The 12,492-nt window shown below is 41.3% G+C and overlaps 1 protein-coding gene across 1 annotated transcript in view; it reads left to right on the top strand.

Annotated features, from left to right (window-relative positions):
• LOC144944279 (metabotropic glutamate receptor 8-like) overlaps positions 1 to 12,492 on the top strand; it is a 262,753-nt gene that overhangs the window by 172,027 nt on the left and 78,234 nt on the right. Inside the window, exon 7 of the mRNA XM_078872301.1 lies at positions 4,261 to 4,400. Within this exon, the coding sequence (XP_078728427.1) occupies positions 4,261 to 4,400 (140 nt within the window). The remainder of the gene's footprint in view (positions 1 to 4,260; positions 4,401 to 12,492) is intronic.

Consider the following 12,492-nt stretch of genomic DNA (forward strand, 5'->3'; position numbering starts at 1 on the left):
GATTAATCTGGCACCTGGGAGGGCGTGCGGGCGGGCTATGCAGTGGCATCCTTTATGCAGCAGGGCAAGTCGTTAGGAATGAGCTGTAATCATTTATTAGACGCAGCCTTCACATCTCGTGTGCTCTGTAGTCGCTGGGTTTTTTTTTCGTGAAGGACGACAGCGGTTGGCAATAGCTGTAATAATTGATTACCTGCGCCCGCGTTACCCGCGTGTGAAGTTGCAAGCTTCATGCGGGCAGACAGTAGCTGACAATAAGCTGTAGCAATTGATTCCGTGCACATATATCAACCCGTGTTATAATGTCGCCAGTGCTCATCGAGCAAGACAAACATTTTAAAGTTATTTATTTCTGTTTTGTACATTATTTAGATGAAACCTTTTCCAGCTCGACACGGAGATTTGTGCAAATCATTTGCAGAGATGTGCAGCCCCCAAAGGGATAATATATTAATTCTAGATTAATACATTAATTTTCTAATTATCCACGCAGGGGGGCGAACTTGGACAGGAAAGAGATTTTAGAGAGATATATTGGGGTTTTGTCCAGGGCTATGGGGTTAATGCCCTCGCTCTTCATCAAAGAGCCTCACGGGACCTCTGGAGTCAACAGGGAAGGTTTTTTTTGCAAAACATTGCACCTCCGATCACAACAATGTCCCCCACGCAATGTGTAACGTGGGGTGCATTGTTGCTGACGGGACAGAATTACCTCGTAGAGCATTAATTTTGAGCAGTTACCAATCTACGTGAATTTACCGAAAGACCCAAGAATATGAATTCCTGGAATCACGAAAGCTTTAAGTCAAGATTTACGTGTGGTTAATGCAGACTTGATTTTTTGCAAAAGGTATCTATTTGGTGTTTAAACATTTTTACACCAGTTTTTTTTCCAGAAAGGGTAAACACTTATTATTATTTTTCATAATAAGTACAGATGTTTAATTGATCTCAAAAGCAACTAGGAAGGGAGGAATACCTATGTCCGGGCACTTAACCAACACTTTAGAGTCGTGAGATTTAACCAGGTTTTCAAATGAGGCCAGTTGTCAATCTGAATCTAGTCTCCAATTACTTTACACAAAAAAAAAATCACAAAACGTTATTCGTGATAAAACACATTCCTGCGGAGGGAGCTGGTAGGAACGTTGGGTTGCTCAGTCAATGGCCAGGGTCAACGGCGGCGTGGTGTATTCCGCAAATATGCCCGACTGTGAGGGTGGGCACAAGCCGGCGTGAGTAGGTTAAAGGTTGAGTTTTATAAGGGCACCACGGGGTGACCAGCCCCTCCCCACCCAGCCCAACCCCTCCCACCCTCCACCCAGCCCCACCCTCCCCGCCCAGCCCCTCCCCACCCACCCTCCCCACCCAGCCCCTCCCTCCCCACCGTCCACCATCCCCACCAAGCCCCTCCCTCCCCACCCACGACGAACGGACGGACACAATAATCCCCTGTGGGCTGGTGTAACCAGGAGGTTCCTACCAGTAAATGTCATCTCTCTGATGTATGTTTCGGTTGTACCACGTGTGCTGTACAATGTGCGTGTTCGACACCACACGCTGCGACCTGAACAACACATCTGAGGGTTGTAGGCCATAACGGGGAAGACCTGCACACTAAAGCAGATTGAGAAGTCACCACAGGCAAATGTTGTTACATTATTAGCTTTGGAACGATTAATCGATTAAAATTGTTTCAAATTGTTTCAAATGGTTCACGACGCGTGGATCGCATTGCGCATACAGCATAAGCACTCATCATTTACGAATTACATGCAAACGTTATCTCCAAGATCATAAATGCTCGCGAGAGAACAATCTGAAGCGAACGTAAACGACGGGAAATACAAATGAGAGAGCCACCAATGGAGACAAAGGGGAATGGATTCTAGAATTGAATCTTCATCATGAATCATACCAAGTGAATCACCACCACGCGTCGTCTCCTCTTTGTGACACCACACCTGCACGACCGGAGAGGAGCAATGGCACAGAGGTTGGCACACCGTGCCATCAACCTGGTCACCTGTGTTCGATTCCCATCCATGACTAACACCAATGGTAAATCATCTCTGAATTGGTCCTGGCGTTCCTCCTTTCACCAGTCCACACTGAACCAGCAAGGCCAAACAACCCGCCGCGATTGACACGGCATGGGGAAGGCTTTCATCCGGCAGCGGATTGACAATTCACTTCCACACCACCTCCTCCTCCTTCCGCTAGGAGCCACGTCTGTTGCACAGTCGACTCCAAAACCCCTGAGATCTGCTCGTGCATTGTCCTAAACGTTCTGACTCGAGGTGTTTCCCCCTACAATTGGTGCTGCGGCGGAGTGCATCGTTCAGCCTGGATGCGTGCGGCGTGCAACCTTCACCCTCCCTCCCCCCCCCCGTGTTCGCACGGCACCCAGCATCGTAGCTCAGCTTGAGTGGTGAGATGCTATCAGGAGCGGGGACAGGACTCGTAGCTCTTTGAGCCACCGTGGCGCTGCTCCGACGAGTATCTGCGAGGCGAACTTCGATGCTTAAACTGCAACTCGCCACTTCCATTGGTTTATTACCCCCAGCAAAACATTGCAGCTTGCACTTGTGCGCGCGTGTGCTGCGCGGCTGGCCTTCTCTGGCTGTCTCTGAGAGTCGTTTGGAGCTGGGGATGGAGGCGCAATGCGTTGGTCATTGTTAACAAAAGACTAATATCGACATTTCTAAGGATGTTTTTAATTGTCTTCAAATTGCGTCTTCATTTTGTGAGTGGGCTGGTTTCATCTGGGGTCAGTTATGTATTTTTTTCTACATTTAATGTGTGATCTAATTTCTTATTTCCTGATGTGCGATCAAATAAAAACCAGCGATTATTATGATTAGTGGTATAATTAAAATAAATTAGGGGATGACGCAGGCATAATGGCTGTTCAACTCGATTGTACATCATCTAGCTTGGGAGGTGGGGGCATTGGAGTGACTTACCTGCAACATATATCTTTTCTCCTGCCATTTAACTAAATACAAATATAAAGCCCCTTTTAAAGAAAGCAATACGTTAAAACATTAAAACAACGTTAAACATTTAAACCATTAAACCAATATATATTGGTAGAGGTCCACCAACCAAGAAGGATCGTCTTTAAAAGTCTTGAGAAGCAGTTCAAGCTTAGCAGTATAAATCATTATGAGAATAATTATTTATCCTCGAGGATTAATCTGATGAGCTATGAAGCTCTTTAACACAGATGTCCAGTAAGGGTGGGTCAGCAGAGGATCGCCATGATCTCTCTACTGGTGGATGAAGGCCTCCCCAATCCATCGCTATTTCTCATGATCTTTTAATGCAATAATACATTCTACGTAAATATAGACTCGTGATGATTGTTCAATATTGATGCTAAATACACACGTCCCATATTTCGTTGTGCAAACTGATGGGATGCAGCAATGTTGAAGGCCTGGCCACAGTTGTTATTTCACATCTCATATTAATGTGAATTCAACTGATCCAAGGCCTAAATCTTGATGCCAACATTCCAGTTTCTCTGCCAAACAAGACCAAAGGACTGTTCTGTTTTCATATACATCAGCTGTTGCCCATTGGCATTACTACCTCACTCCCATTATTCTTGGCACTTGGTCATAAGCATATTTAAGCTGTTTTTTTACTTATTTTTTCTGTGTCATTTCTTTTGCTATTTCTAACTCTTATTAAATGTATATTTCTTATGGGCCCACTATTATATAAGGCTGTCTCTGACAATGTTGTGCAAAGCATAATTTTACAAAGCAATTTGTTACATTTTCATTAAGGATAATGATGGTAATGTAATTTCAGCAATTTGGAGAGAAACTTCAAGTGAATGCTACAATAAATATAAGGAATATTACAAACACACATACTGTCTGCCATGTCTGAATGTTCAAAAATTCCTCGTCTCGGTGATTGTCCGTGAGTTGCTTAGCTAAGACCTAATCGGTGTGCGGGTCTCTAATTTACAACTGCTGGTTCTGTGTCTGTAATTATCTCCATCACGTGATTTTACATCACTGACTCTCCCGCTGTTTGAGACCTCGATCATAACCTACATTTTCACCTTCCGCTTACGATTGACTGCCTACAATTGTAATTGTTTGTACGTGTCTATTTTTGAATTGTACACCCCCATCCATCTCTCTCGTCTCTCTTGAGTTAATTATTATCGCAACCGTTGCTGCAAGGGACCTTGAGATGTTTGCGCATAAATTAAAGTTGTAATTTAATTTTGTACCCCAGGCAGCACCGGCAAGCCGGTGACGTTCAACGATAACGGAGATGCCCCCGGACGGTACAACGTGTACCAGTACCAGGCGAGCAACGCCCTGAACTCCGGCTTCCAGCTCGTTGGGCAGTGGCACAGGAAACTGCAGATGAATGTGAGTTTCCCCGTCAACGCTCTCACCTTTTTTCCCCGTTGCACAAGTCCATTTCGCCTCAATGACGCCATCAGTTGCCTTTAAGGCAACGGTGACACAACGCGTAAAGCAGGTGGCCGGGAAAAGGCACCAGTCTCGAAGCCCAACGGCTAGCAGACCTCGACATCGGCATTTATCTCCTGAACACCATGCCAAACGCAAGGGTAGAATAGAATGATGTACTCACAAACATGCTGTCGTTCGTGGCGCTGACGGTATTTGCGCAGAGTGTAACTGTCATTTTGTGTAGATATTCACATGTCCGTTTTTTTTTTAAAGAAATCCGCCTTTAAGTCATTACCCTAATTACACAGTGCTGTCCCAAACACACACAACCAATGAGTCAGTCGCCTCTTTGGGAAGGTCCAGACTGAGTTGCACACACTTTGACGTCACTTCACACGGAAGTTGCCAGATGTTGCCACTGCCATCCCACCAGCTTTTCAGCAACCTCTCAATCTTTAGTGGTTATCTAGAACAAAAAATCACAACTTAACCTCGAATGGCCTTCAAACGGTGGTGCAATCAGAGAAAATTGATTGTGTCGAATGTCTGCTTTTATATCTGTCAAATAATAAAATAGGTGCATTATAATACAATCAAGGGCAGTTTAAATGTTCTCAAGCTCACGTGAAAGCTGGGCAGTCCCCATTTTCATTCGGCAGTCTTCAGAATTGTGACAGATAAAGGTGCAGCCCTGAAATACCTTGCTCAGGCTACTGTTGGTGGCAGGATCTACACTACAGAGAGCTCTGGAGAGCCCCTGTACAGGGTTTTTCTGGGCCTACTCTTACACACGAGTCAGATGTCTTGCAAGAGGTTGGAATATCTGCTCTATATATGCAACATATATGCAGAGTCAAGAAGCATCCGCATGTCCTTGTTAATGGAATACTCTCTGTGTGACCTACAGCAAAGCTCTTCAACTGATGGCCTGCGGGCCACATCTGGCCGATGAAGGATCTTGCAGTGACCCCCTAGGAGATATGGCCCACTGAGACATAAATAAGAGATAGTGATGAGAGAACTAAAAGCGACATGTGTATTTATTAGAGCAATAAAGGGGAGGTAAGCAGGAGAAAGGAGACAGACCTGGAGACAAGGGTTGCGCATTGCATACACTTGTACACACACGATGACATCATAGATGCCATGTGACGTCACAACGTCTACACACGTGCCATACAACCTTACTTTGCCCATCGGCACATGCTGATTGTATGATTTGACCACCGGAAAATATAGCTGAATTGTGATATATGCACACTGGCTTATTTGTTTATATTAATATTATTATATCTTTAAAGCCAAATGCAACTTAGTTGTACAATGGAGCGTCTATGTGTTAAAGTGTGAAATGTTCGAATAAGTTCAGGAACTTGTGAAAGCCACGTTAAAAAGGTGAATGTAACTGTTGGTGCCCTTTCTGTGCCATCACCATGTTCAACCCCACTTTGAATCTGAACATATTTTTTACATTCAACTTGAGACCGATTTAACACGACACTGGCTTGTTACCACTCTACAAAGAACGCCAAAGATCGAGGTTTTGCTATAAGTAAAACATTCAGCATTAAGCACGCGACAAATCTTTGGGCTGGCGTGAGAAGGATGTGGATTAAACTCCATCTCATTCGGGCATTGTGTCCGCCGCTGCTGTTCAACGTGCGATGCCGTTGCAAGGAGCATTTAAAACGTATACGCAGGGTACTCGATGCTCATTGAACAGGGCCTTCAAGACGCCACGTTAAGCGACCCCTACTGTCACCGTTTAGCACCGCTGGACGCATACTTGAATAATTAATGGGCGTTCAAATGCTTGACATTGACTTAGGAAGCCCTCTTGCGTTGTGTTCAGTAATCGCGTGCTCTTCACCCAGATCGCTGACGTTTACTCGTTGCCCCGTGACGCTCACGTCGTCTGCCTGTTTGGGATGAGTAAGAAGCCCGTATTTCGCTGCGTAATTGATGCGGACGATTCACGCTCACCTGATAAATTCACCACTTTCCAGCATGCATTGGCAAACACTGCGCAGACTTGCTAGATAGTCGTAATAATCCATAGTAAAGGTGTTTGGGTTAGATCGCGTAACTTTACATGTGTCGAAAACCTCCACCACCCAACACGGCCAATCAGTAAGGGATTTGTCTTGTAAACAAAACGCTAAATAGTTACAACTTCAGCCCACCGGTGTGTTGAAGAGTGGATCCACAACATTTACAATCTGAGTAGTATGACGTTTCGCTGGTAATTACATCCAGCATCGTAATAACAACGCATCGGATGGCACCATAATGGCACCCATAATTTCATCTGTAGACTTTATAATGTAAATATCCTCTAGAGCATGATGTACATGTGCTATGTGTTTACATGTGCTATGTGTTTACATGTGCTATGTGTTTACATGTGCTATGTGTTTACATGTGCTATGTATTTACATGTGCTATCTATTTACATGTGCTATGTATTTACATGTGCTATGTGTTTACATGTGCTATGTATTTACATGTGCTATGTATTTACATGTGCTATGTGTTTGCATGTGCTATGTATTTACATGTGCTATGTGTTTACATGTGCTATGTATTTACATGTGCTATGTATTTACATGTGCTATGTGTTTGCATGTGCTATGTATTTACATGTGCTATGTATTTACATGTGCTATGTGTTTACATGTGCTATGTATTTACATGTGCTATGTGTTTACATGTGCTATGTATTTACATGTGCTATGTGTTTGCATGTGCTATGTATTTACATGTGCTATGTGTTTACATGTGCTATGTATTTACATGTGCTATGTGTTTACATGTGCTATGTATTTACATGTGCTATGTGTTTACATGTGCTATCTATTTACATGTGCTATGTGTTTGCATGTGCTATGTATTTACATGTGCTATGTATTTACATGTGCTATGTATTTACATGTGCTATGTATTTACATGTGCTATGTATTTACATGTGCTATCTATTTACATGTGCTATGTATTTACATGTGCGATGTATTTACATGTGCTATGTGTTTACATGCGCTATGTATTTACATGTGCTATGTATTTACATGTGCTATGTGTTTACATGTGCTATCTATTTACATGTGCTATGTATTTACATGTGCTATGTGTTTACATGTGCTATGTATTTACATGTGCTATCTATTTACATGTGCTATGTATTTACATGTGCTATGTATTTACATGTGCTATGTGTTTACATGTGCTATGTGTTTACATGTGCTATGTATTTACATGTGCTATGTATTTACATGTGCTATGTATTTACATGTGCTATGTATTTACATGTGCTATGTATTTACATGTGCTATCTATTTACATGTGCTATGTATTTACATGTGCTATGTGTTTACATGTGCTATGTGTTTACATGTGCTATGTATTTACATGTGCTATGTATTTACATGTGCTATGTATTTACATGTGCTATGTATTTACATGTGCTATGTATTTACATGTGCTATCTATTTACATGTGCTATGTATTTACATGTGCTATCTATTTACATGCGCTATGTGTTTACATGTGCTATGTATTTACATGTGCTATCTATTTACATGTGCTATGTATTTACATGTGCTATCTATTTACATGTGCTATGTATTTACATGTGCTATGTGTTTACATGTGCTATGTGTTTACATGTGCTATGTGTTTACATGTGCTATGTGTTTACATGTGCTATCTATTTACATGTGCTATGTATTTACATGTGCTATGTATTTACATGTGCTATGTATTTACATGTGCTATCTATTTACATGTGCTATGTGTTTACATGTGCTATGTATTTACATGTGCTATCTATTTACATGTGCTATGCATTTACATGTGCTATGTATTTACATGTGCTATGTATTTACATGTGCTATGTGTTTACATGTGCTATGTGTTTACATGTGCTATGTATTTACATGTGCTATCTATTTACATGTGCTATGTATTTACATGTGCTATGTATTTACATGTGCTATGTATTTACATGTGCTATGTGTTTACATGTGCTATGTATTTACATGTGCTATCTATTTACATGTGCTATGTATTTACATGTGCTATGTATTTACATGTGCTATCTATTTACATGTGCTATGTGTTTACATGTGCTATGTATTTACATGTGCTATCTATTTACATGTGCTATGTATTTACATGTGCTATCTATTTACATGTGCTATGTATTTACATGTGCTATGTATTTACATGTGCTATGCATTTACATGTGCTATGTGTTTACATGTGCTATGTGTTTACATGTGCTATGTGTTTACATGTGCTATGTGTTTACATGTGCTATCTATTTACATGTGCTATGTATTTACATGTGCTATGTATTTACATGTGCTATGTATTTACATGTGCTATCTATTTACATGTGCTATGTGTTTACATGTGCTATGTATTTACATGTGCTATCTATTTACATGTGCTATGTATTTACATGTGCTATCTATTTACATGTGCTATGTATTTACATGTGCTATGTATTTACATGTGCTATCTATTTACATGTGCTATGTGTTTACATGTGCTATGTATTTACATGTGCTATGTATTTACATGTGCTATGTATTTACATGTGCTATCTATTTACATGTGCTATGTATTTACATGTGCTATCTATTTACATGTGCTATGTATTTACATGTGCTATGTATTTACATGTGCTATGTGTTTACATGTGCTATCTATTTACATGCGCTATGTGTTTACATGTGCTATGTATTTACATGTGCTATGTGTGTACGTATCTTGAACTTTTCGCCTCGTACATAGCCATCCGTGCTATTCGGAGGTGCTGAAATGCAGAGGTGTGGACTCGAGTCATGAATTTGATGACTTGCGACTCGACTTGGACTTGCATAACAATGACTTTGTCCCACCTCTGCTGAAATGATAATCACAATTTACGGTCACGTTGTCAGTCCACTGCTGGATGAGAGCCTCCCCACGCCGTGTCAGGCATGGGGGATGTTTGACCATACTTCACCATCCTGGTCAGTGCAGATGTTAGTAAAGGGTGGGGGCCATGGACCAGTTCAGGTATCGCTTGCCACTGAATAAACCACGGTTGGTAGTCACACTCGTGTGTTCAGGTTCATAGCGCAATGCTTTAACCACTGTGCCACCCCCCCCCCCCCCCCCCCACATATACTACGCATTTACATGCGCCTCTATTTAAGTTTGCAACTTTTACTATATGCAAAGACAAAGATCCCCCGTATAGCCTTAACAGACTGTTGGAGCTCGTACTGGTAGAGAGCACACGTGAAGACCGCCAGAGCGCACAAGGCAGTGGGTGCCCAGCACCACGCCCGGCCGCCTTTGTCTTCCTTGTGACGATGTTTATACACCGCACTGGGTACTCATTTGAGGCTGAGTCGACCTAGGGAAGGCCCAGGACCGGTTCAGATAATCGTCACCGGTGTTGGCCATGAGGAGGAATTGAACCCAGGTTACTGGGAACGTAGAGCAGCGTGTTAACCACTACACTACCACTCCCCTATAGAAAATATACTTAAAGTCAATCGAGCAATAATCAATGTATTTAAACTCGGTGATATTAAGAGGGCTTCGGCTTAATGGGTTAATCTGCATATGCACAATCGCACGATGACATTATGTTGCTTGAGTGTGCAGGCTGTTGTGTTATTTTTGTAAATATCGGAATTTCAAAATGTATCCACGACATGATTGTACAAAATAGTATCTCTGTAAAAGTCACCGTGCTGAAAGAGTTACACCAAAATTATGATTTTAAAAAATAATAAACACACGCGTGCCTGTCAGTTGGTTAAGTAAATGAAATCAGTCCAACTGTCATGTCTATAAATTTATTCATGTCGAGGTTTGTTTGATTTTGCTTAATTTCTGCAAATACAATTATTAAATAAATAAAGTGGAAATTGCATGGCAGAAGGCACAAGAAAGAGATGGTGGGAGAAGACGCAATGGGAGGGCATTAGAGAAGAGAGTTCATGCTGGCAATGTTAATTTGCACAAAGTAACGACAGGCACAATGCTGGGAACATGGATAAGGGTTACACCTCATCTTGTTCGTGAACGAATGCTAAACACGCAGGCACTGTGCGCGTATTACAAGAGGTGGCATGATATGCGTGTACACAATGTTGTAAGGCATCGGACAAAAATCGCTCGTTATGCACTCGATTTCATCAGACATCATCAAAAGCTAAGCACTGTTGAGCCTGGCTTGTGCTCGAAGGGGCTAGCGCCATGCACACTTAGGTGTCATAGGCTGCCGCGGGGCTGTTTTCACGAGAGGCACGTGCAGGAAGCCCCATTGTTGGACTACGCTATGTTCACTCCCGTGCCTATTTTCCCGAGCTTCACTAAGATGCACTCACCAGCGTGGTGAAGTACGGTCGAATCACCCCGATGACCTGTACAGCATAAGGAGGCCCTCATTTAGCAGCGGAAAGACAAAGGGTAGTAAATTAAAATGCATTTACACTATGAGACATCTCCTTTACCAGTGGCAAAATATAGTGATAGGTTTTTACCCTTTCAACTGGTACAAAGACTGACACTTTTATACAAGGCATCATGTTTGCAATAACCACAACACAAGCAGTTAAAATGCAAACAAAAATTAACAACTCTGATAATGATAACAATACGCCTTTTGGCGTCATCTGGTCCAACACCAATGGAGACTAGGCTCTAAGAAAAGCTGTCTCGGGTGTGGACCAATCAACTTCAAGGACAGTGCATATTATTATCATTATCAGAGTTGTTTATTTTTATTTGCATTTTGACTGCTTGTGTTGTGGTTATTGCAAACATGATGCCTTGTATAAAGGTGTCAGTCTTTGTACCAGTTGAAAGGGTAAAAAACTATCACTATAAAATGCATTTAATCTATCATAATTATTACTTATGTTGTACTCACAGACGTGGCTATGCAATGCACGAACAGTATAAGCATGGACGTTATCGCTGACCGGTGCCATCTCGTGATGGGCATATTACATGAAAATAAGGGTAAACTCACAATATTACAATTTCAGCTATATGAGGGAATTAATGTTAAGCTCCCAAAGGGACCAAATCTTTCAGGATTATATTTGTATTGTCACAAAAAAAATAATGCATGAGAAAGAATTTCAAGCATAGTCTGATTAACCTGCAAGTCATTCATTATTAATGCTTTAATTTACACTGAAGACGAAGATGACTTCTAATGTTTCCCAATAGAATTACCTTTGTTGTATAACTTGTAAAACTGACAAAATGTTTCAAATGGTTCTAATTACAATCTAAATTGACAGTGAAAGGTGGTTAACGTGTCTATCTTTTTAAAGTGGCTATTTCTTTATTTATATTTATTTGTGTACACGTACATTTCTTTTTTTACAAATAAACGTAAGTAATAATGATGCAAAAAATGAAGAATGTTTTTTTTATATGCTTGCTATACGTTTAGAATGAAGGCACTCACATCTATTTTTATAATTTAGTTTGAAGATGAATATAGCCCTGATTGCATATCTGTGAAAAAGAGCTTTTTATCTCATCGGATCCCTCGAATATAAATAGAGATTCTGATTTTGAACTGTCCCTACCAACCCCACTTCTGTGTCTGGAGGAAGGGGTGGGGTCAAAGTGATAAGGGGACGGGTTCTAAAAAAGAAAGAGGCGGAGCTTAATCGGGAAGGGGTGGGGCTTACAGAGCAAAGGTGCGAAGTACAAAGAGGAAGGAGCGTGGTCTACAGAAGTCGAACCCCTCCTGTTGATTCTAGATTTGAAGCTTTCGTGACTGCAAGGATTCATATTCTTAGGTTTTTTCGGTAAAGTCACGTAGGTATAAAATAAAAATTAATAAAAATAAAATAAAAATCACGACGTTTCGGAGGCAACACAAGCTTCCGTCTTCTACTTGATACAGCAAGCGTGCTGCAACGGTTCCACCTGAAGACGGAAGCTTGTGTTGCCACCGAAACGTCGTGATTTTTATTTTATTTTTATTTTATTTTACTTTTATTAATTTTAATTTAAAACTTTTACC

The sequence above is a fragment of the Lampetra fluviatilis genome, chromosome 34 (genome assembly GCF_964198595.1).
Source record: "Lampetra fluviatilis chromosome 34, kcLamFluv1.1, whole genome shotgun sequence".
NCBI classification, from domain to species: domain Eukaryota; kingdom Metazoa; phylum Chordata; class Hyperoartia; order Petromyzontiformes; family Petromyzontidae; genus Lampetra; species Lampetra fluviatilis.